Source organism: Ceratotherium simum, chromosome 33, assembly GCF_057802395.1.
Source record: "Ceratotherium simum simum isolate JZ-2026a chromosome 33, ASM5780239v1, whole genome shotgun sequence".
Lineage (NCBI taxonomy): Eukaryota > Metazoa > Chordata > Mammalia > Perissodactyla > Rhinocerotidae > Ceratotherium > Ceratotherium simum.
Window position 1 is genome coordinate 25,111,111 of NC_141932.1, and position 22,330 is coordinate 25,133,440.

A 22,330-nucleotide genomic window follows, 5' to 3' on the forward strand; every position below is an offset into this window, starting at 1 on the left:
AATCTCCCATGATGAAGGATTACAGCCAGCCTTTATGCAAAATGCCAAAATTTCACCAAAAGTTACCAGCCTTCTTCGTCAGGTACTCCCATGGATGCTACAAGTGTTTTTCTAGATTCCATAGTTCCCCAATGATTTATTCAGACTGTGCTTGCCAGCTTCATAGTTGTTTCAGTGGAGGAACCAATTCCTGGATCTTCCTATTCCACCATCTTCCATGATGTCATTCACATCTGTGTTTTTATTTTAGATAGTTGTAATCTTTTGGAAATAATGGTTTTGTAATCTGCCTCATATACATAACATGTTTAATGTCATTGTATATTTACTTAACTTTTTGATGTTACAGATAATATAGCAGTCTATTTTGAATGAAAGTGGCCAGAGTTGTAGAATTCTAAGTAAGAAACAGCATTTGATAAATTATGTTATTTTGGTGAGCTTGAGTCTCTTTAAGACTGACCCCTTTCTTTAAGTGCCTCTTCACCATCACTTGCCCAGTAACTTCCAAACTGGTCTTCTGCTTCCGTTTTCACGTTATTTTCCACAGTCACAGAAGGACAAATACTGTAGAATGATGGTTGCCAGGCACTAGGGGTAAGGGGAAATGAAGAGTTGCGGTTCAACGGGTATAAAGTTTCAGTTAAGCAAGATGATAAAGTTCTAGAGCTCTGCTGTACAATATTTTGCTTATAGTTAGCAATACTGTACTGTACACTTAAAAATTTGAGGATAAATCTCATGTTATGTGTTCTTAACACAATTAAAAAGAATATTGGAATGATAGCATTAGTAAAAATGCTGGTGAAGTATACCTAACAATTAAGTTGTCAGCTTAAAAGAGGAAATTGAAGGTAGCTTGATGGAGGAAGGTATAAGGAAGAGTTGAGGAGACAAGAAGACAAGTAAAGAGTTCATCAAGTTCAGAGAGAATCTTGCAGTAAACACTTCTAAGACAGAGTATGTAGTCCATGAGCCAAGAGGAAACTCGAGGCAGGTGGACATCATACACTGTTCCTCCACGGCTTGCTGTGTTTAGCTGCTGTTATCTACAAGTGCAAAAAATAAATAATACATTAGGAAAAATTGGGGATGTACCATTGTGATTTCTGACTGTACTGACGTAATTCCTTTACTTACCAGTTGTGCATGAGCTAATTCATGTATTGAAACGTGTTGTAGCAGAACACTACTGGTAATTTTCTACCTTTTCTGTGCTTGTCATGCATCCTTTCTCCTCTCAATGCCCTGGTTTCAATCTTCACCACCTCTCATTTGTTCTCTTATCTTCAGCCATGTGTGCCCTTCTGATCTCTTCTAATTAATTTGTTCTTTATAATGTTACAAGAATTGTCTGTTGAAAACATTAAATCTGTTCAAACCGGTCTCTGTCATTGGAACATGTTTTTCAAACTCCTTGTGTGTCAAATCATTCTCCATGGTCTCTACTTTCATACTTGTTCATTTTACCTCTTTTGCTGTTTGATAGAGGATTTTTTCATACCATACTTTGGGAAGTTTGCTCTTAGTTTTTTTTTTTTTTTTTTTTTGAGGAAGAGCAGCCCTGAGCCAACATCCGTGCCAATCGTCCTCTCCTCGCTAAGGAAGACCGGCTCCAAGCCAACATCTATTGCCAATCCTCCTCCTTTTTTTTTTCCCCAAAGCCCCAGCAGATAGCTGCACGTCATAGCTGCACATCCTTCCAGCCGCCGCACGTGGGACACGGCCCCAGCACGGCCAGAGAAGTGGCACGTTGGCGCGCACCCGGGATCTGAACCCGGGCTGCCAGCAGCAGAGCACACGCACCTAACCGCCAAGCCACGGGGCCGGCCCTGCTCTTAGTTTTAAACTCTGTTGTTGGTTACCTTTAGGACCTCAAATAACAAATTTTAAGTGTACATATTTTAATTTATCAACTTCCCTCAAAATTTTATCAAGTGACTCCTTACCATAAAAGACGAGAGTACTAGTTTCTGTATTTCCTTTGTATTTTCCTCTGTTTCCGCTCATCTCCCCATTTTTGTTAGAATACTATGTGATATAGATACAATCTTGACTTATTTTGTCATACTTTGTAACCTTTTTCAGAACTATTAAATTTACATTCTGTTCTAGGACCATAGTAAATTGTCACGTATATTTCTGTGCTTAAATGCATTTATTGTCCATCTCTTATCTTTTGTTACCACTGTTTCTTTGAGTTCTTTATTTTGTTATAGCAAAGGATAAGTCTCTGTATGGCTTTTAGTGCACTAAATTATTTTTTGAAAATACAGTGAAACCTTTTGATCAAATTTAGGTCTTCATGTCAGGAAATTTCTGTTATATCTTTAATTATGTTTGTCTTTCTCAGAGACAGTTGTTAACTAACCGTTGGATCTACAAATGATCATCTTCTCTCTAACCCTTTTATTGCCGTACTTTTTCTTTACATTTCGTTTGCTTTTTCTCAAAATTGTTTCCTATTAATGACTTGGTTTTACTGCTTTGGCTGTTCTGTTTGTTGTTGGTGTATTTGTTAGTTCTGCTGTTATATTTATCTTTTCTATTTTTCTCTCTTTTTAACTCTGTATGCTACCTTTTCTTTTCAGTGTCATTTTGATCAGATGAGTTTTATTTTTATTGAGAACATAAGGCAGTTTTTCTGGTATTTTCTTCTATTTCCTGTGATAAATATTAATCGTGAATGGATTTTTCATCTGTCTTTTGAATAGATGGGCATAATTTGAATGATTTCATTAGGCCTTAGGAAGCCCAATGGAGCTTCTGTGGTTTTGTAGAAGGAGGGTCCTTGATTTTCCCAGCTCTCTGCTTCAGGATGAGCAACTCCGTGACTTTGGAGGCTTGGGACTTCATAATTGTTATATGGTGGTGGTGGTGGTGGTGCTGAGGTTAGGAGTGAGATTGATTTATTTGTAATTTTCTTAGTCCTGCTTTTTCTAAGTCTTCTTTAGCCTCCTTCCTTTTGGATAAAGGACAAAATGTAGAACCTTGTCACTTAGTCCTGCCCTGATGAAGTACTATTTGGCCACCAGGGGACGGGGAGCTTCAACTAGGGTGTTCCACGTCTTTTGCCTTATCGCGTCTGTGTCCCTATCCCCATCCACCAAGTTGGGGGTGCCAGTGAAAATTTCTCAGGGCGTGCTACGTATGGACTCTGGGATTGGTCTTTCAGTTTGGACTAACTCATTTAGTATCTGAATTGATACTTTTTAATAAAATTTCCTGGTATGAGTTTGAGATCTTTTTCTGGTTTAGGGATATTTTAACTTTTTTGTTTGTTTTCTTTAGTTTTAAGGAGGGATAATCTTCTGCAAACCTATACCTGTGCCACCATCTTTCCTGGAAGTCTCATAAGTACTAGAAAGAATTGTTAGGATAAAAAAAGACCATCATTTAAATGGAAATAATATTTATCTTCAGTCTAGCTCTGGATCAGTTCTGAGAAAAAGGCATACATTCAAAACTTTACACAATGTTAAGGGGTTTATTTCCTCTGGGACACTTTAAATAGATGATATATGATCTTTCAGACTTTCTTATTTGGGACTTCTATATGGATGTGGACATCTTCAGAAGTCTGCTGAGACAATGAACCTAAAACTGTGGTATTCATAAGAAACTCTTCAGAGATTGGTTTAAAATGCAGATTTCTGGACCCTCTCCCCAGAAAGTAAAATCAGTGGATTTGAATAGGATCCTAGAAATCTTTTTAGCTAGCTTACCCTGACGCAGATGGTTCACAGTTTAACTTTGAGTTAATTCTATCTTTGAATAATTCTATCTTAATGTTAAAATAATCAGATTTAATTATGAGATAGATATTTTAGGTAACTAGGGCATTTCAGGCTGTCCCATGAGGCTGAATAGCTGACAGCTGCTTGGCTCAGCTTCTAGAGGACCTACTGTGTACTCAACAAGATACATGTTCTCTTCATTGTCTTCTCTTAATCCCGAAGTTCAACTTCCGAAACTTTGGGATTTTTGTGGACTGGGAAAATCTTCACTCACTCCCACCTCCCCCCCAACAAGAAATATCACATAGGTTGCCAATTTTTTATTTTGCTGAATGAGGACATTAAAAATAAATCAAGGAAAGGACATTTTTAACACCTCCTCTCACCACAACCACCAAAGATACAAATTAAAAAAAAAAATGTAGAAAGAACACAACCTCATAGTACAGATGGTCTTTTAAATTGAATAAATTTAGTTCTAGGCAAGGGCCGGCCCCGTGGCTTAGTGGTTAAGTGCGTGCGCTCCGCTGCTGGCGGCCCGGGTTCGGATCCCGGGTGCGCATTGACGCACCGCTTTTCCGGCCATGCTGAGGCCGCGTCCCACATACAGCGACTAGAAGGATGTGCAGCTATGACATACAGCTATCTACTGGGGCTTTGGGGGGAAAATAAATAAATAAAATTATAAAAAAAAAAAAAAATTTAGTTCTAGGCAAGCCCATTCTATTTTCCTCTTTTAAAAAAAATTTATTTAGTTATGGATTAATGAATACTTTCTCACAGGTGATATTTAAGAACTGCTGCTTGGTATTTGGAACAGTACACTTATAAGAGGCACTGCCTGAATGTGATGCATAGACACATACCTCATATCCTCTGTTTTCTCACCAGTTCGGTCCTTTGGTACAGAAGACAGGCCAACAGATCGTCCCATACCACCTCGAGATGAAGTCTTTGAATACATCATATTCCGTGGAAGTGACATTAAAGACCTCACTGTTTGTGAGCCGCCCAAACCACAATGTTCTTTGCCTCAGGACCCAGCTATCGTTCAGGTAAACTGGTAGTAAATTTGTCTTGGAGTGCAGGTAAACTTCATGCACGTAGCTAGCCTTGGCTTTTGCCTCTCCTGGGTTTTTTGTTTTTTGTTTTTTGTTTTTTTCCTCAATTGAATGGTCTTGTAGCTTACCATTTCCTAGTTACCTAGATACTTAAAGTACCTGGTTAATGCTTTTACCTAGGCTTTTCTCTGTAGGTCATAAGTTGGGGCTAAATAAAGTAAGAAATAGGTGAGGAATTTATTTTTATCCTAAAATATTTTCTAATTTCAACAACAGTTAAAGTAGCTAACATTATTGAGTTATTGAGCTCTAACTGTGTGAGAAGCACTGCACATACAATGAATCAATCCTCACAACACACCCTCTGAGCTTGGCACTATAATTATTCTCATTTTTACAAGTGAGGAATATATATATTTATTTTTACTTGAGGGATAGCTGACTAAAAGCTTGTGGCCCCCATGGTTTTCCTTCTGAATCCATTTTCTTCTCAACCTTTTTTCTTGTCAGAATCTTTGCTTATTTGCACTGAAATAAGCTTGTTGATTTTTTTTTAGCAGTGTAATACTTTTAGATTGTTTTAAATTAACTTTCCCTTTTTTGTGCTCTGAATGATAAAATCTTAGTTTTCCACAAAACAGATTCTTAAAAGGTACATCATCTTGCATAAGATTTGTTGTACTTACAGCTATTAAAATAAAATACCTAATAAACTCTTCTAAAGAAAATATAAATGGTATGTAAAATTAGAATGGAAAAAAAGAAAGTCCCTTTTAACATTTATTTGCTATTTATTTTTCCTGAATAGAATATGTGATAAGCTTTTTAATAATAAATGGTAAATATGATTTCTTGCAACATAAACTGGAGAAATTCTCTGTTTTCATCTGTCCCCTACTTTTTAGTCTTATTTTTGAGGAAGGAATCCTGAAAAAATGTAAACTTCTTTTTTTGTGTGTGAGAAAGATCAGCCCTGCGCTAACATCCGATGCCAATCCTCCTGTTTTTTGCTGAGGACGATGGGCCCTGGGCTAACATCCGTGCCCATCTTCCTCTGCTTTATATGGGACGCCGCCACAGCGTGGCTTAACAAGCGGTGCAGTGGTGCGCCCGGGATCCAAAACTGTGAACCCCGGGCCACGGAAGCGGGGCGCGTGCACTTAGCCGCTGCGCCACTGGGCTGGCCTCTGTGAACTTCTTAAATGGGGGGAGAAGAGGCACATTCTAATAGAGATAGCTGCCTACACCCAAGAGTAGTGTTATCTGACTGTCTCTGATATGTAGCTTTTGATAATTCTCCAGGGAACCACTTAATAAGTAATCAGCTTTATGGAATGAGAAAAGCCGAGAGAGCACAAATCAAAATGATGTTGAGGGCCGGCCCCCTGGCTTAGCGGTTAAGTGCGCACGCTCCACTGCTGGTGGCCTGGGTTCAGATCCCGGGCGTGCACCGATGCACCGCTTCTCCCGCCACGCTGAGGCCGTGTCCCACATGCAGCAAGGATGTGCAGCTATGACATAACAACTATCTACTGGGGCTTTGGGGGAAAAAGATAAATAAATAAAAATTTTTAAAAAAAGTGATGTTGAATAACTTCTTCCAACCACCATAAATTTTGACTTCTGATCTTTGCATTCATTAATTCAGTAGTATTTATTGAGCACCTGCCATCTGCCTAACACTAGCAGTGAACACACAGACAAGGTCTTGCCATCAGTGAGCTTATATGCTGGTGGCTGTTAGTATACTACATATTTATATTATGAAATATTTTATATTAAGATAAATTAGTTTATAAAGTGTGCATATATACATATTAAAATATATTTTAGGTTTAGTAAGTTAAGGTTTTTATAAAATGTTATTTAAGTTAATGCTAACCATATTTAAAAATATAAATGGGTTTGTTTCTGCATCTCTTTCCTATAAATTTAGTAGTACACCTTAAATGATTGAAAATTAAAGAGTAAAATCAAAAGTGAAATGTCTTATTTATGTTAGCACCAGTCTAAAACTCAGAATAACCAAATGTGATTTTTTTCATATTTTTTCTTTAAGCAAAATTGCTTCACTTATTCAAGTAATTTTTCCTCAGTTCTTTTGTAAATCTGCTATAAAACTCTTAACTTAAAGGAGGAGTTTATTGTAGAAAAAAGTATTTATAAATCATATTGCGTATAATTGGCATATATATACAGATATTAAAATCAGAAGGTTATTCAACTGTTTTAATATTAAATGCATGTTGTAAGTTTAAAATAATTGCTTTTGTGTCTAGTAGTTGTAATTTAATAGTTTTCTTAGAAATGACAATATCCAGATTTCTATTATATACATGTTGTTTAGAGCCTGGAAAAATAACCCATGATCTTTCTTCAGTCTTCACTAGGCTCATCTACTTCTTCATTCCAGTCAGTGGGTTCCTATGGACCTTTTGGCAGGATGCCGGCATACAGTCAGTTCAGTCCAAGTTCATTAGTCGGGCAGCAGTTTGGTGCTGTTGGTGTTGGTACGTTATGCTTTTTTCTTTTTTTTTTTTGGTCATTTCCCTCTCTTTACCACAAAGATACATAAAACTTACCACCTTTTGTAACTTATTATTTTAAACGCTTTATTTAATATCCTTAATAACTAGTGGTTCTATAAAGGTCATCTCTCAGAGTAGTCACATTTTTTTAAAACCAAGATATATCCAATTACCAAATTTTATTGAATGTTATTTTAAATTTACACAAGATATCCAGTTAAAATAAATATTTTTTCCCAACAGGATGGGTTTTCTCAAAGGTATTGAAGATAATGCCATTAAGGAGTATTTATATTATGTGGAATGTGGATGATTGTCTCATTTAACACCACCTATGAGAGATACATACAGCATGTTTGAGGGCATGGTGCTTTGTTTATTGTAACAATGTTTTAGAAACAACACTATAAGGAGAATACTATTAAGAGAGCTGGGCTGATGATAGTCCTACTTGTGATTGGAGGACAAAGGCTATTCACTGTGTGCAAAAGCTAGATGTAATCAGATCAGATCAGTGTTTTTGTTTTTGTAGCTGTGCGTTTTAGTTCTTAAGTACACCTTTATTGAAATTCCCACAGTAAAGAATAGCTTTTTAAATATGAAACTCTAGCTCTTAGTCTTTTTTAGTTCCACTGAAATAATCAGTTATTGGTTTACTTTGTTTCACTCAATCACAAAGATACACTTGAAACTCATTAATGTACTAACAAATTTTGTTAAAATTAATTCCTTTCTATGAATATACTTTTTAATATAGTTGTGACTTTTCAAGTATGTAAATGTTTTACTTATTCACAAAATAAAAAAGGATGAGAAAAGTAAGTCCTAAAATTGAATGAATACAGACAGAAATGACTGGTGCTAATTTGATAACTAGTTATAAAATTGATAATGTAACCACACAGAGAAAAGAATTAATTCAAGTAAGTTTTACACTCTTAGTAGGATATAAGAACAAATAGAACTGTAAAAAAAACTTGACTTAGGGTTTGTAATTGGTAATGGTATTGGCGTTGTTAATTTTGAAACTGTTTTGTATGTATTATAGGATAGGACTAATGAGTAATATATTGATGTTGTTTGGGAAATGGTGTTCTTACTGTGGAGAAGGGAGATACAAATATGGAATGGGGAAAGGTAAGGAAGAACCCTGCACTGTTGAATTGGAGGTAGGAGTATGAAATCATCTTTTAAAAACTGGGTATTCTGTCTCTGTTCATGGAAAGGGCCTAGAAGCAATGATACGCAGTAGCAAAGAACTGTGTGTACACCCAGTTTTTGGTATCTAAATACCATTCTCTACTGAAAGGAACTTGGGTCCCTTGAAAAAAGAAGAGGAGGAGGAAACACTGTTCTTTTTTGACAGAAAAATGCCAGCTAATAAATAGAAGGAATGGAGGATATAGAAAATCACAGTTTTATGATCTCGGGTGTAATAATTAGCAAGGATTAACAGTGGATGCTAAAATCATTGGGTGAATGGTGTTGGAACAGGTTATTAAAATGGTACTAAAGTATCATTCCACAGTTTACTTATTAATTACAAAGGGGAAAAAATGCACCTTTATAATGGAGAGATCTGATGATCACCGTCTTAATCAAGTCATCAAGTTTAACTACGGCAATAAATAATTATATGTCGTCTGATGTGATGATATAGGGATAGAATTTACTTTCATGGTGTTCTTGCTGAAAATGCAACTTCTAATCATAAAAAAATGGACATATATATCCAGAAGGCCGTGCTCTTCAAAGGATTCATTGTTGTGAAGAACAGAGAGAGGCAGCAGGACTGCTTTAGACTTGGGGAGACTGAAGAGACATAGCATCCAAATATAATACATGATTGGATTCCAGGTTTAAAAAAAAGTTGGTATAAATAACATTTTAGGGACTACTGAGGGACTTTGTGTACGGACTAAATGTTGGGTGGTGATGTTATTGCTGATTTTCTTAGATGTGGTAATGGTATTGTGGTTAACCACATAGGAGAATGTCTTTGGGGGAGATGGTTTTGAAGTATTTAAGGGTGAAAGGTCCGATTGACTGTAGCCTATCTAGGCAAAAGAGAAGTGTGTATATCAGGATATAAAGAAATGAAGAAGTGGAATAGGCATGGCAAGATGTTAGCAGTGCGTGAGTCTAGATGAGAAATATATTGGTATTCACTGTACTCTTCTTTCAGTTTTGACATAGGTTTGATTTTTGTGTGTGTGTGAGAGGAAGATCAGCCCTGAGCTAACGTCCATGCCAATCCTCCTCTTCTTGCTGAGGAAGACTGGTCCTGGGCTAACATCTGTGCCCATCTTCTCCTTTATATGGAACGCCACCACAGCATGGCCTGACAAGCAGTGTGTCGGTCTGTGCCCGGGATCTGAACCCGGGCCACCAGCAGTGAACCGCTACGCCACGGGGCCGGCCCCTGATACTTTTTAAAATTAAAAAATTTAAATATTTAATTCCTTTTAGACTTATTCTTGGGTAGGTGAAATAGTGTAGCTATGGTCCATGTACCTCCCAATCCTATTCAAGTAGTAAGGCCGATGTTAATTATACATATTACATTGAGATATACCCTATGTTAGCTATAACTGTTAGAATTCTATTCTGAGGATTCAAATAAGGGACGAATGCAAATTATATTATCCTTTTGAGACTCTTTTCACTAAATTGAATAGTTGGCTAACATTGGGGTTATTATTGTATTTACCTCCGACATTACTGCTAAGTTTGCATGACTTAATATGTGTAAAGCGTTTGAACAGGGTCTAGCACATAGTCTACATAGTAAATGCTGCTTCTACCGTTCTTCAGAGCCTGCTCCTCTATTCAGAGTATTTTGTGGTGGTGAAATATATATTCCTTGTAAATGCTTTTATCTAATTTTAGTATTATTGGGGGTTGCTGGTTTAGTGTTCTTTCAGTGTCACAAAGATAGAGGGTTTTTCTTGTGTTTTCCATGTCGCTAGAGTAATTTTTGCAGTGGCAGATTATTTTTAATTGTTTGCTTTCCATATTGGTAGGATAATTTGTGGAGTGGCTAATTAGAGAACTATATAATATTTAGAAGTTGTTAAATGAGGAGGAGGAAAACTGTATCATTGATTAAGGTGCAGGTGTTTTTTAGAAAAGCAGTTAACTCAGCTGTAGTTTGTGTTGGCACAGATTAAGCTAGATTTTAATCTGACCCTCTTGTTTTCATTTTCGGTCCCTAATATTCTGATTTAAAAAGAAAGCTTAGGGCCGGCCCCGTGGCTTGGTGGTTAAGTGAGCGCGCTCCACTGCTGGCGACCCGGGTTCGGATCCCGGGCTCGCACCGACGCGCTGCTTCTCCGGCCATGCTGAGGCCGCGTCCCACATACAGCAACTGGAAGGATGTGCAGCTATGACACACAACTATCTACTGGGGCTTTGGGGAGAAAAAAAAATAAATAAAATTATTAAAAAAAAAAAAAAAAAGAAAGCTTAAATAAATCAGGATTATACTATTGCTATTTGATTGGGAAAAAATTTTTCCATTTTAATTTTCATATGTTATTATAGTCATTTTACAGTTTTATTTGTAATTTATATCATGAAAGATTAATATTCTTAATAGCTATAGAGCTTCTAAAAATAAAGATCTACAACCCAACATAAATAGGAAAGGGTTAGGAACTAACTTTGCCTTTCTCAGAAAAAAATATATAAATGGACCTTAAACATGGAAAGATGCTTATATCTTTCTTATAATAAGAGATATATAAACTAAATCTGCACCAAGACACCATTTCTCATTATCAATTTGGCAAAAACCCAAAAGTTTGAGTATCTACTCTTCTGGCAAGATTGTGGGAGACAGTCTCATACATTGAAAGGAGTGATGCACCAGATAGAATTAAGGTATTATTTTTTTTAACCTGATGCTAAAATAATTCTTATGTGCAAAGATTAGGTCATTATTGACTTTATGGAACCTTAGGAAAAATTAATTATATCACAATAAATGAAGCAGTGAAACAGCCATGGCATTCTGTGTAAGTCTCATAATACCCTGTGGGCGAGATAGAGGAATACTGGCTGAAGAGACAGACAAATGGGTACATTTTAGCTGGGTAAAGAATCAAACCATATCGGACGATGATTCTCTTAGGTCTCCAGTGTTTTGTACAGATTAATTTTTAGTCACTGAGGTTGATGAACACTTAGAAGGCATGCTTGTGAACTTTCCAGTTAGCATAAAGCCAGGAGGGTATTTCATGCATTAGTGATGACAGACTAAGGATTGTTAAAGATCTACTTTGGGGGCCGGCCCTGTGGCTTGGTGGTTAAGTGCGCGCGCTGCGATGCTGGTGGCCCGGGTTCAGATCCCAGGTGCGCATCGAGGCACCACTTCTCCGTTCATCCTGAGGCCGAGTCCCACATACAGCGACTAGAAGGATGTGCAGCTACGACACACAACTATCCACTGGGGCTTTGGGGGGAAAAAATAAAAAAAATAAAAAAATAAATGATCTACTTTGGTAAAGTGTAAAGAGATTAAACATTCCAGTTAAAAGGCAGAGATCATCAAACTGAATTTAAAAAAAACAACACGACCCAACTATATGATGTTTATAAGAGATGCACTGAAAGACAGAAAGTAAAAGAACAAAAAATGGCATGACATACCATACAAACGATAATAACAAGAAAACTATGTTAGGTAAATTAACATCAGACAAAGCAGCTTAAAAAATCAGGAATACTACCAGAGATAGAGATTATTCATAATGGTACAAAGGACAGTTCATCAGGAAGCTTTAACAATCAGAAATGTGTATGTAACTTTTATAAAGTAGTATAAACAACAATTGCAGAATATAGATTCTTTTCAAGTAAACATTCAAGACTGCTCAATGGGACAGATCAAATCGTGGGCCATAAAATGTTACATTAAATTCAGAAGGATTGAAATCATGGAGAATATCTTCTCCGACCACAAAGAAATTAAATTTGGAATTAATAATAAAGATAACTTGAAAAATATCCAAATAATTGGAAATTGAGCAAACTTGTAAATCCTAATGAATCAAAGAAGACATCATAAGGGGAATTAGAAAATATTTTTTTATTTAATGATCATAAAATGCAACATATCAAAATTTGTGATTGGGACTTAACGATTGCTTAGGGGAAATTTCATACCTCTAAAGATATATATTAAAAAACAAGAATGTTTTTTAGCTGATAGCTTAAGAAGCTAGAAAAAGAAAGAAAATTAGCCCAAAAGTAGTAGAAGGAAGAAAATTGAAAAAGCAGAAATCAACAAAATAGAAATAAGCCAAAATATATATAACATCAACAAAGCCAAAAGTTGGTTCTTTGAAAAATTTCCTAAAGGTAACAAGTCCCTAGCAAGACTGATCAAGGAAAAAAAGAAGATCCAACTAACCAATATCAAGAATGAAAGAGTATGGGCCGGCCCCGTGGCTTAGCGGTTAAGTGCGCGCGCTCCGCTCCTGGCGGCCCGGGTTCGGATCCCGGGCGTGCACCGACGCACCGCTTCTCCGGCCATGCTGAGGCCGCGTCCCACATACAGCAACTAGAGGGATGTGCAGCTATGACATGCAACTATCTACTGGGGCTTTGGGGGGAAAAAATAAATAAATAAAATCTTTAAAAAAAAAAAAAAAAAAGAATGAAAGAGTAGACATCACTATAGATCCTAAAAGGATAATATGAAGATATTATAAATACCTTCATGTCAGCAAATTTGACATCTTCAATGAAATGGACAAATTCCTTGAAAAATACAACTTTCCTAAACCAACACAAGAGGACATAAAATCTAAATGTCCCTGTATCTGTTAAATAAGTTGAAACTGTAATTAAAAATCTCCCACAAAGAAAATTCTAGACTGTTTGCTTTACTGATATTCTGTCAGGGAAGAAATAATTTTACCAGTCTTACACAAACTCTTTGAGGTAATAGAGGAAGAAGAACACTTCCTAACCAGATAATCAAAGCAAGCAAAGATACCAAAATCTAATGAGGTCATTACAAGAAAAAATTATAGCTCACTATTTCCCAGGAACGTATATGTAAAAATTCTTCTTCTTTTTTTTTTTTTTTGTGAGGAAGATCAGCCCTGAGTCAACATCCATGCCAATCCTCCTCTTTTTGCTGAGGAAGACTGGCCTGGGCTAACATCTGTGCCTATCTTCCTCCACTTTATATGGGATGCCGCCACAGCATGGCCTGACAAGCAGTGAATCGGTGCGTGCCCGGGATCCGAACCCCGGGCTGCCAGCAGCCGAGCGTGCACACTTAACCACTACGCCATGGGGCTGGCCCCTGTAAAAATTCTTAACACAGTATTAGCAGTGGAAGCCAGCAACTCATAAAAAGGATAGTACATAATGATAGAGTGAGGTTTATCTCAGGAATGGAAAGATGTTTTAACATTTGAAAATCATTAGTAATTTGCTACATTAGGAGAATAAAGAGGGAAAACTGCAATCCTGAGAGATACAGAACATGCATTTGATAAAATTCAGTACCCATTTATCAATAGTCAAGGACTGGGAGGCAATTTCCTAAATTTGATCAGTGAAGTGAAAAGCTTGCATAGATAATGGTGAAATAATGAATGCTTTTCCCTTGAGGTAAGGAATAAAGCAAAGGCAAAATTGTCTGTTATTACTTCATTTAGTGTTGTTCTCAAGGTCCTAGTCAGTTCAATAAGGCAAGAAAAAAAAGATTTAAATAACGGAAAGGAAAACTAAAAATGTTTGTATTTGAAGGTGATATGGTTGTGTGCATAGAAAATGCAAGAATATTCAAACCACTAGAATGAATAAGTAAATTTAGCACGGTAAGGGGATACATGGTAAATATACAAAAATCAACTGTATTTTTGCGTTCTAGAACAGATGAGATGGCAAACTCTGGCCTGTGTACCAAATCCAGTCAGCCTCCTGTTTTTGTAAATAAAGTTTTGTTGGACAGGTACACCCATTTATTTACATAATGTCAGTGGCTACTTTTACACTACAAGGCAGAGTTGAGTAGTTATAACAGATCATATGGCCTTAAAAGCCTAAAATATTTTATTTACCATCTGGCCACTCACAGATAAAGTTTGCTGGCACCTGATCTAAAACAGATTATTGGGAAGTGAAATACAGGATGCAACACAGCTTATAATAGCATCGATAACATCAGATACCCAGGAATGAGTATAACAAAATATTAAAACCTCTACAACAGGCATTCTTTACTTTTTGTGTGTGTGTGTGTGTGTGTGTGTGTTTTTGTGTGTGTGTGAGGAAGATCAGCCCTGAGCTAACATCCATGCTAATCCTCCTCTTTTTGCTGAGGAAGACCAGCCCTGAGCTAACATCTATTGCCAATCCTCCTTTTTTTTTTTTCCCTTTTTCTCCCCAAAGCCCCAGTAGATAGTTGTATGTCATAGTCCCACATCCTTCTAGTTGCTGTATGTGGGACGCCACCTCAGCATGGCCCGACAAGCAGTGTGTAGGTGCGCACCCGGGATCCGAACCTGGGCCACCTATAGCGGAGCGCGCACACTTAAGCACTAAGCCACGGGGCCGGCCCCCAGTCATTCTTTTTTTTTTTTTTAATTTTATTTATTTATTTTTTCCCCCAAAGCCCCAGTAGATAGTTGCATGCCATAGCTGCACATCCTTCCCATTGCTGCATGTGGGATGCGGCCCCAGCATGGCTGGAGAAGCGGTGCGTCGGTGCGCACCTGGGATCCGAACCTGGGCTGCCAGCAGCGGAGCACACGCACTTAACTGCTAAGCCACAGGGCCGGCCCGGGCATTCTTTACTTTAATGGTTAAAGCAGATATACAGTGTATGTTTGATAGGCCTTAAGTCAGGCTTCTTTAGTTCAAGACGAATCAGTTTTGAACCCAAATAGTTACCCCATATACCTCAATATATGAAAATCTCTTGTCAAATTGAAGAAAAACTTCATCTTTTATCAGAGTAATATTCACTTGGGTTCCATTTAGTAGGTATTTATTGAGTTCCTACAAACAAAATACAGGCCACCTGTTAGTAAGCCCTCAGTCTAACATGGAAAAGACATTTTTGCCAATGGGATAGAGATGGGAGTGGGAGGTAATGGTTTTGTGGAGTCTTAAGGAATGAGTAGGGATGAGGCCTATCTAAGGCGGTGAAAGGAAGGTATTCCAGGCTGACTTTATAATCTGAGCACAGAGGCATAACATAACGGTGTGGAGGAGACCACAAGAGATTTATGCAAGATAAACACATAGATGATATCTTCATTTATAAATATAAACACAAGTAAACATAAATGTGTATTTATTAAAGTAAATACATGCATCTTATAATAAATAAAGACCAATTTAAAAAAAAAACCTTTATAACAGTGGTTCTCATTGGACGGGAGTTAATTTTACCCCCCTCCCTCAGGGGACATTTGGTAATGTATGGAGACATTTTTAGTTGTCACAACGAGGGGATACTACTAGGATGTAGTAGGTAGAGGCCGAGGATGCTACTTAACATCCTACATTGCATAGGACAACTCCTCGCAACAATTATCTGGCCCAAAATGTCAGTAGTGCTAAAGTTGAGAAAACTCTGCTCTACAGTGAAAACCATAAAACATTGCTTTAATTGAGAGATAGTAAAGATCTAAGTAAAATGGAGAGTACCATCCTGAGGGGAAGCATTAAAATGGACTGGAGTCCATTGTCTATTGCTTTGGAAATGCTAGGAAGGCTCTTCCTAGACCTGTCTGCTGATTTGACTATTTGTGCGGATACTTGGTATTAAAATAATTGAACTTTAGTGTTGGTGTAAAATATGTCATTTCTGCTACTTCTCTATCTGATGGGTCCTTGCTGTTCCGTCTGCGTAACTGCTTAGGACAGTATTGCATATGTTAGAAAAATTGTTTGCATTCAAGGATGCTGGAATATATGTTGGCTTGCTTTTCCTATATTGTCAAAGATTTCTCAAACTGTTTTTTGATGTACTTTCATTAATTTCCAGGATTGTTAAATTTGCACAAGTGTTACGGAGGGGTGACAATTATTATCATCATTAAAATGGTATATTATTTTATATAATTGAAAGGTTTAAAATTAAAAATTTTTTTTGTATTAAAAAAATCTCTTAAAGCTGGAAGCTCCTTGACATCCTTTGGAACAGAAACATCAAATAGCGGTACCCTGTCCCAAAGTAGTGCAGTTGGTTCTGCCTTTACACAGGACACCAGATCTCTAAAAACACAGTTATCTCAAGGTAAGCTGTTTTTTCTTTCAAATATTTCCATTCTAAATTTCTGTACTGTTGTCTTTCTCTGAATGTAAGACCTTTTGCGGCTTGTAAATGACATGTATAATTTCTATTTGGTTCTTCTTAAATTTTTCTCGTAATTGCCATTGCAATAAGTATATTATTGACGACTTCCACTATTTAGACTTTTTACAATTCTTAGATCATAAAACTGAAACAATGAACCTTCTCTAAGTTTCACATTTTTTTGCAAAGCAGTTCTATAACTTGTATATAATATTTAACTATATCAAATCAGTCCCAGACTCACCACTGAAGATGAACTATCCTTGATGAGTTTGAAATAGCATCTGAAAAAACAACCTATTCACTATACTGTTGTGTCTTTCCTGGCGTCCTCACAGGATCTAGAGCAGTGGTTCTCAGTGTGGACCACCCACAACCAAACCATCTGGAGTGCTTCTTAAAAATGTAGATCCTGAGAACTGCTACATCAGAGTCCCTGGAGCTTTGAGATCTGCATTTTAATAAGCTTCTTAAGGGATCCCGTTTCATTTAAAAAAATTTTTTTTTCCACCAGCCACGCTTGTAACCTTCAGTGATCCCAAGATTCCATATCTGTTTTTTTGTGAGGAAGATCAGCCCTGAGCTAACATCCATTCTAATCCTCCTCTTTTTGCTCAGGAAGACCGGCTCTGAGCTAACATCTATTGCCAATCCTCCTCCTTTTTTTCCCCCAAAGCCCCAATAGATAGTTGTATGTCATAGTTGCACATCCTTCTAGTTGCTGTATGTGGGACGCGGCCTCAGCATGGCTGGAGAAGTGGTGCATCGGTGCGCGCCCGGGATCCGAACCCGGGCCGCCAGTAGCAGAGTGCACACACTTAACCGCTAAGCCACAGGGCCGGCCCTCAATATCTGTTTTTATTTGCTGCTAAAGTGGATGTTATTGGCTCTGCTTTGTATGGATGTTCACTTTTACATAAAACAGGGGCGGGCCCAGTGGCGTAGCGGTTAAGTTCTCGCACTCCGCTTCGGCGGCCTGGGGTTCACCAGTTCAGATTCTGGGTGCGGACCTACACACTGCTCATCAAGCCATGCTGAGGTGGCGTCCCACACAGAGCAACTAGAAAGATGTACAACTGTGACATACAACTATTTCCTGGGGCTTTGGGGAGAAAAAAGGAGGAAGATTGGCAACAGACGTTAGCTCAGGGCCAATCTTCCTAAAAAATAAATAAATAAATAAATAAAACAATGTCAAGTCCTCAGAAAGATGCTACTATCATCATAGGACAATATTTTTAAAAGCTATTGATAGTAAAATCAGGCCAATGCTAAACGTAATCCTGTATATCTCTCTTTAGATATTTTGAAATAGTTGTAGTTACTGTTATTCATATTGATTTAAAATAATTTTTATTTTATTTATTTATTTTTAAAGATGTTATTTATCTAGTTAGTTTCCCCCCAAAGCCCCAGTAGATAGTTGTATGTCATAGCTGCACATCCTTCTAGTTGCTGCATGTGGGACACGGCCTCAGCATGGCCGGAGAAGCGGTGTGCCAGTGCGTGCCCGGGATCTGAACCCAGGCCGCCAGCAGCGGAGCACACACACTTAACCACTAAGCCACGGGGCCGGCCCTAAAATAACTTAATTTTTAATAAATAAATTTTTAATTTTAACTTAATTTTTAATTTAAATCTAGAGATGTGTTGCAGGTGAATTAGAAATGCAGTAAGCATAAGGAAGAAAATTAAAATACCTATTATCTCACTACCCAGTAATAACACATATTTACATTTGGTTGTGTATACTTCCAGACTTTTTTCTAGGTTAATATAAGTGTATATTTGTATGTATGTTGGTTTGTTATTTTATTTATTTATTTGTTTGTTTGTTTGTTTAGTGAGGAAGATTAGCCCTGAGCTAACATCCGATGCCAATCCTCCTCTTTTTGCTGAGGAAGATTGGCCCTGAGCTAACATGGCCTGCCCATCTTCCTCTGCTTTATATGGGACACCACCACAGCATGGCTTGACAAGCGGTGCATCGGTGTGCGCCCAGCATCCGAACTTGTGAACCCCGGGCTGCCAAAGTGGAGCGCACACACTTAACCGCTGTGCCACCAGGCCAGCCTGGTTATTTTATTTTTTTAAGAATGGTTTCTTTGAGAAAATACTTAATCTTTTTAAGGATTAGTTTTCTAAACTATAAAGTGGGACTTTACTGGTAACTAACAGGCTTACTGTGAGGATTAAATTAATTAAAATTTATGCAATGCCTTTAGCATAGTGCTTTAACACATAGAACATGCTAGTAGATAGATGTTAGCTATCTTAATCAGTAGCCAACATTAACCTTAATATTGAAGCACCTGAGGAATTCTTACTAAAATCATAAATAAGGATGCCTGTTATCGTCGCTACTCAGCATTGTTCTGGAATTTTTAGCTAAATCAGGAACACGTGAAAAAGAAATAAGAGGCGTAAATATTAGAATTAGTATTATTTGCCAGTGCTGTAATTTTCTACAATTGAGAATTCACTGAAAAACCTAGAACTAATAAGAGACTTAAATTAGATAGAGGTAAAATGTAAAGTAAATGTACAAAAATCAATAGTTGTCCTAAAACCTAACCCATTGATTATGTAATGAGGATAAAAGAAGATGTTTATGATAATGAGAAATAGAAATTATGTATAAAATACATAACAAGAAATATGACCAACCTCTATGATGAAAAATACAAAATATAATAGAGATATATAAAAGAAGTCACACATAATTGGAAAAACATCTTATTCCTAGATACAAAGATTTAGTATTAGGAAGACTTCTCATGTTAATTAAATTTATTGTACTTTCAGTAAATCCAAATGGAATAGTAGGAGAACTTAATAAAGCAGATACACAGACTATCTTAAAAATAAACATGGAGGGCTGGCTCCGTGGCTTAGCGGTTGAGTACATGCGCTCTGCTGCTGGCGGCCCAGGTTCGGATCCCGGGCGCGCACCCCCGCACCGCTTCTCCGGCCATGCTGAGGCCGTGTCCCACATGCAGCGACTAGGATGTGCAACTATGACATACAGCTATCTACTGGGACTTTGGGGGAAAAATAAATAAATAAAATTATTTAAAAAAAATAAAATAAAATAAACATGGAAGTATAGCTGGACATATTTAAAAAATAAAAGTAATGAGATAGGCTTACCTACTTGATAATAAAGTATACATAAAATAAAGCAGTGCAGGAAGAAATTTAGAGATAAATGGAACAAAAGTCCGAAACAGATCCAAGTATAAATAAGTAAGTAGTATATGATAAAGATATTATTTTTAAATTAGTAGAGGGCCAGCCCCGTGCCTTAGCGGTTGGGTGCACGCGCTCCGCTGCTGGCAGCCCGGGTTTGGATCCCGGGCGCGCACCGACGCACCGCTTCTCCGGCCATGCTGAGGCCGCGTCCCACATGTAGCAGCTAGAAGGATGTGCAGCCATGACATACAACTATCTACTAGGGCTTTAGGGGGAAAATAAATAAATAAATAAAATCTTTAAATTAGTAGAGAAAGGCTGGCTATCCAACAAGTGATGTTGGGACAGACAAGTGCCTGATCATTTGGGAAAAATAACTCTAGATTCCTTCCCTCATACTTAGGACTAAAATAAATTTTAAATAGATTGAAATGCTAAAAAAAATCTTTTTTAAGTTCATATTTATTAGAAAAAAGGTATATTTATATAAAGCAATGGCAGAGAAGGCCTGGAAGTCTGCATTTAAATTTCACCAACTAAAATTTCTGAATTTTATAAAATTAAAACACCTAGAATTTTCTTTTAACTATGATAAGAATATAAAGATAGCTCTAGGGATGTGTTTTTTATTAAGCTGAAATAGCTTCTGGGTTTATTCCTAATAGTATGTCCAGTGTCACCTGTATTTCCTTATTTATAATAAAATTGCAATCATGACTGGTAGACCTTGATTACAAAGGTTTTTAAGGTATACAACAAATAAGTTCTTTTATTTATTTTTTATTTATTTATTTTTTTTGTGAGGAAGATCAACCCTGAGCTAACATCTGTGCTAATCCTCCTCTTTTTTGCTGAGGAAGACCGGCTCTGAGCTAACATCTATTGCCAATCCTCCTCCTTTTTTTTTTTTTTTCTCCCAAAGATCAGCCCTGAGCTAACATCTATTGCCAATCCTCCTCCCTTTTTTTTTTTTTTTTTCCTCCCAAAGCCCCAGTAGATAGTTGTATGTCATAGTTGCACATCCTTCTAGTTGCTGTACGTGGGATGCGGCCTCAGCATGGCGGGAGAAGCAGTGCGTCGGTGCACGCCCGGGATCCGAACCCTGGGCTGCCAGTAGCGGAGCGCACGCACTTAACCGCTAAGCCACGGGGCCGGCCCCACAAATAAGTTCTTACTTGCTATGATTGTCCTGTCACTTGTAGTTCTGTAATACTTGTGAGTCACAGGATCTTTTCTCAAAGAGAAGCCTTGGTGAAGTAAGTTTTATAAACTTATAAGATCATTTAATATAGTATTGTAAAATTAACTGAACAGTAGGCTTTTCAGAAAAACCTAGCACTTGTTTTATAAATAAATCCCTTTATAAGGTGATAAGTGCTTACAAAATGGTTTATCATAGGCCAAAACTTACATAAACCACCATGATTTCTCATTATAATCAGTGGGGAAATTATACAGTGTTTCCATAATTATATAAATGGCAGAATAAACTTTGGCATTAATGCCTGGAAATGATGATACACATTTATAATTGCATACTTTATATAACCATAAACCTGGGTAGTATTCCTAATAAACAGTCCCTAAAGCATCTGGTACACAACAACCAATGCATTGTCAGTACTCACCAGTTCGCCAGTTGTTTGGAACCTGTGCAAATATGCACAGGTAGGTAGAAACATTTGCAGCATATTTGGGTTTTGTTTTGTTTTGTTTTGTTTTTGAGTAAAATGATCATAATTTTTTAAGCAAAAGATATTTTGGTGCAATATCATGGGATATGAGAGTACCTTGAGCAGAGATTTACAGCAAACATTATAGGGACAAAAAACATAATGAGAGCAGCCAGTGTTACATACTTCTGTTCTTACTGTGACCAGGCTCTAACCTCATAAGAGGAAAAATGGAATTTGTAAGTATAAAACCCATATTAAGTAAAAACTTGCTAAGAGATTTTTCAAATGGCAAGGAGTGAGTATGGCTACTGTGTAATTATCTGAAGGGTTTATTTGTTGCTGGCCTTTTAGTATTGTTGTTTAATTACCCAAGCCCCTAACGTATTGAAGAACTTCACCTAACTTTCTAATTCTTTACTTCCTTTGTAATAGAAATTTAATAGAGATAATTCCTCTAGATATAAAGGTATCAGTTGAGTCGTATCTTCAGAAAGTACTTGAAAAGTTAAAGCCTCTGGAAATAATGGCTAGTGTCGATATGACCTTAGGTTGTGGTTATTGGGGAAAGCCTGCGTCTGACCTGCGTCTGACCTGCCTCTGATCTTTGATAATGCTCCTGGAGAATTTTGTACCAGGCAGCAATTTTTGAAAAACCTACTTAAACCTTATTCCAAGAATGGATTTCTTACCAGGTAGAAATACAGATAAAGTTCCACAGTTTTTTCTTTATTCGTTTGGGTTTTTTGTTGTTGTTTTAATGTTTCTTTACTAACCTAGTGACCAGCCCACTAAAGATAACCAGTTTTAAACT

The 22,330-nt window shown here is 37.2% G+C and overlaps 1 protein-coding gene across 3 annotated transcripts in view; it reads left to right on the forward strand.

Moving 5' to 3' along the window:
• Nucleotides 1-22,330, forward strand: part of LSM14A (LSM14A mRNA processing body assembly factor) — a 53,851-nt gene that overhangs the window by 19,563 nt on the left and 11,958 nt on the right. For all 3 annotated transcript variants that reach the window (XM_087422124.1, XM_087422123.1, XM_004439704.3), the window contains exons 2-4: nt 4,629-4,792; nt 7,179-7,308; nt 16,469-16,591. In XM_087422124.1, coding sequence (XP_087278250.1) covers nt 4,629-4,792; nt 7,179-7,308; nt 16,469-16,591 — 417 coding nt within the window. The remainder of the gene's footprint in view (nt 1-4,628; nt 4,793-7,178; nt 7,309-16,468; nt 16,592-22,330) is intronic.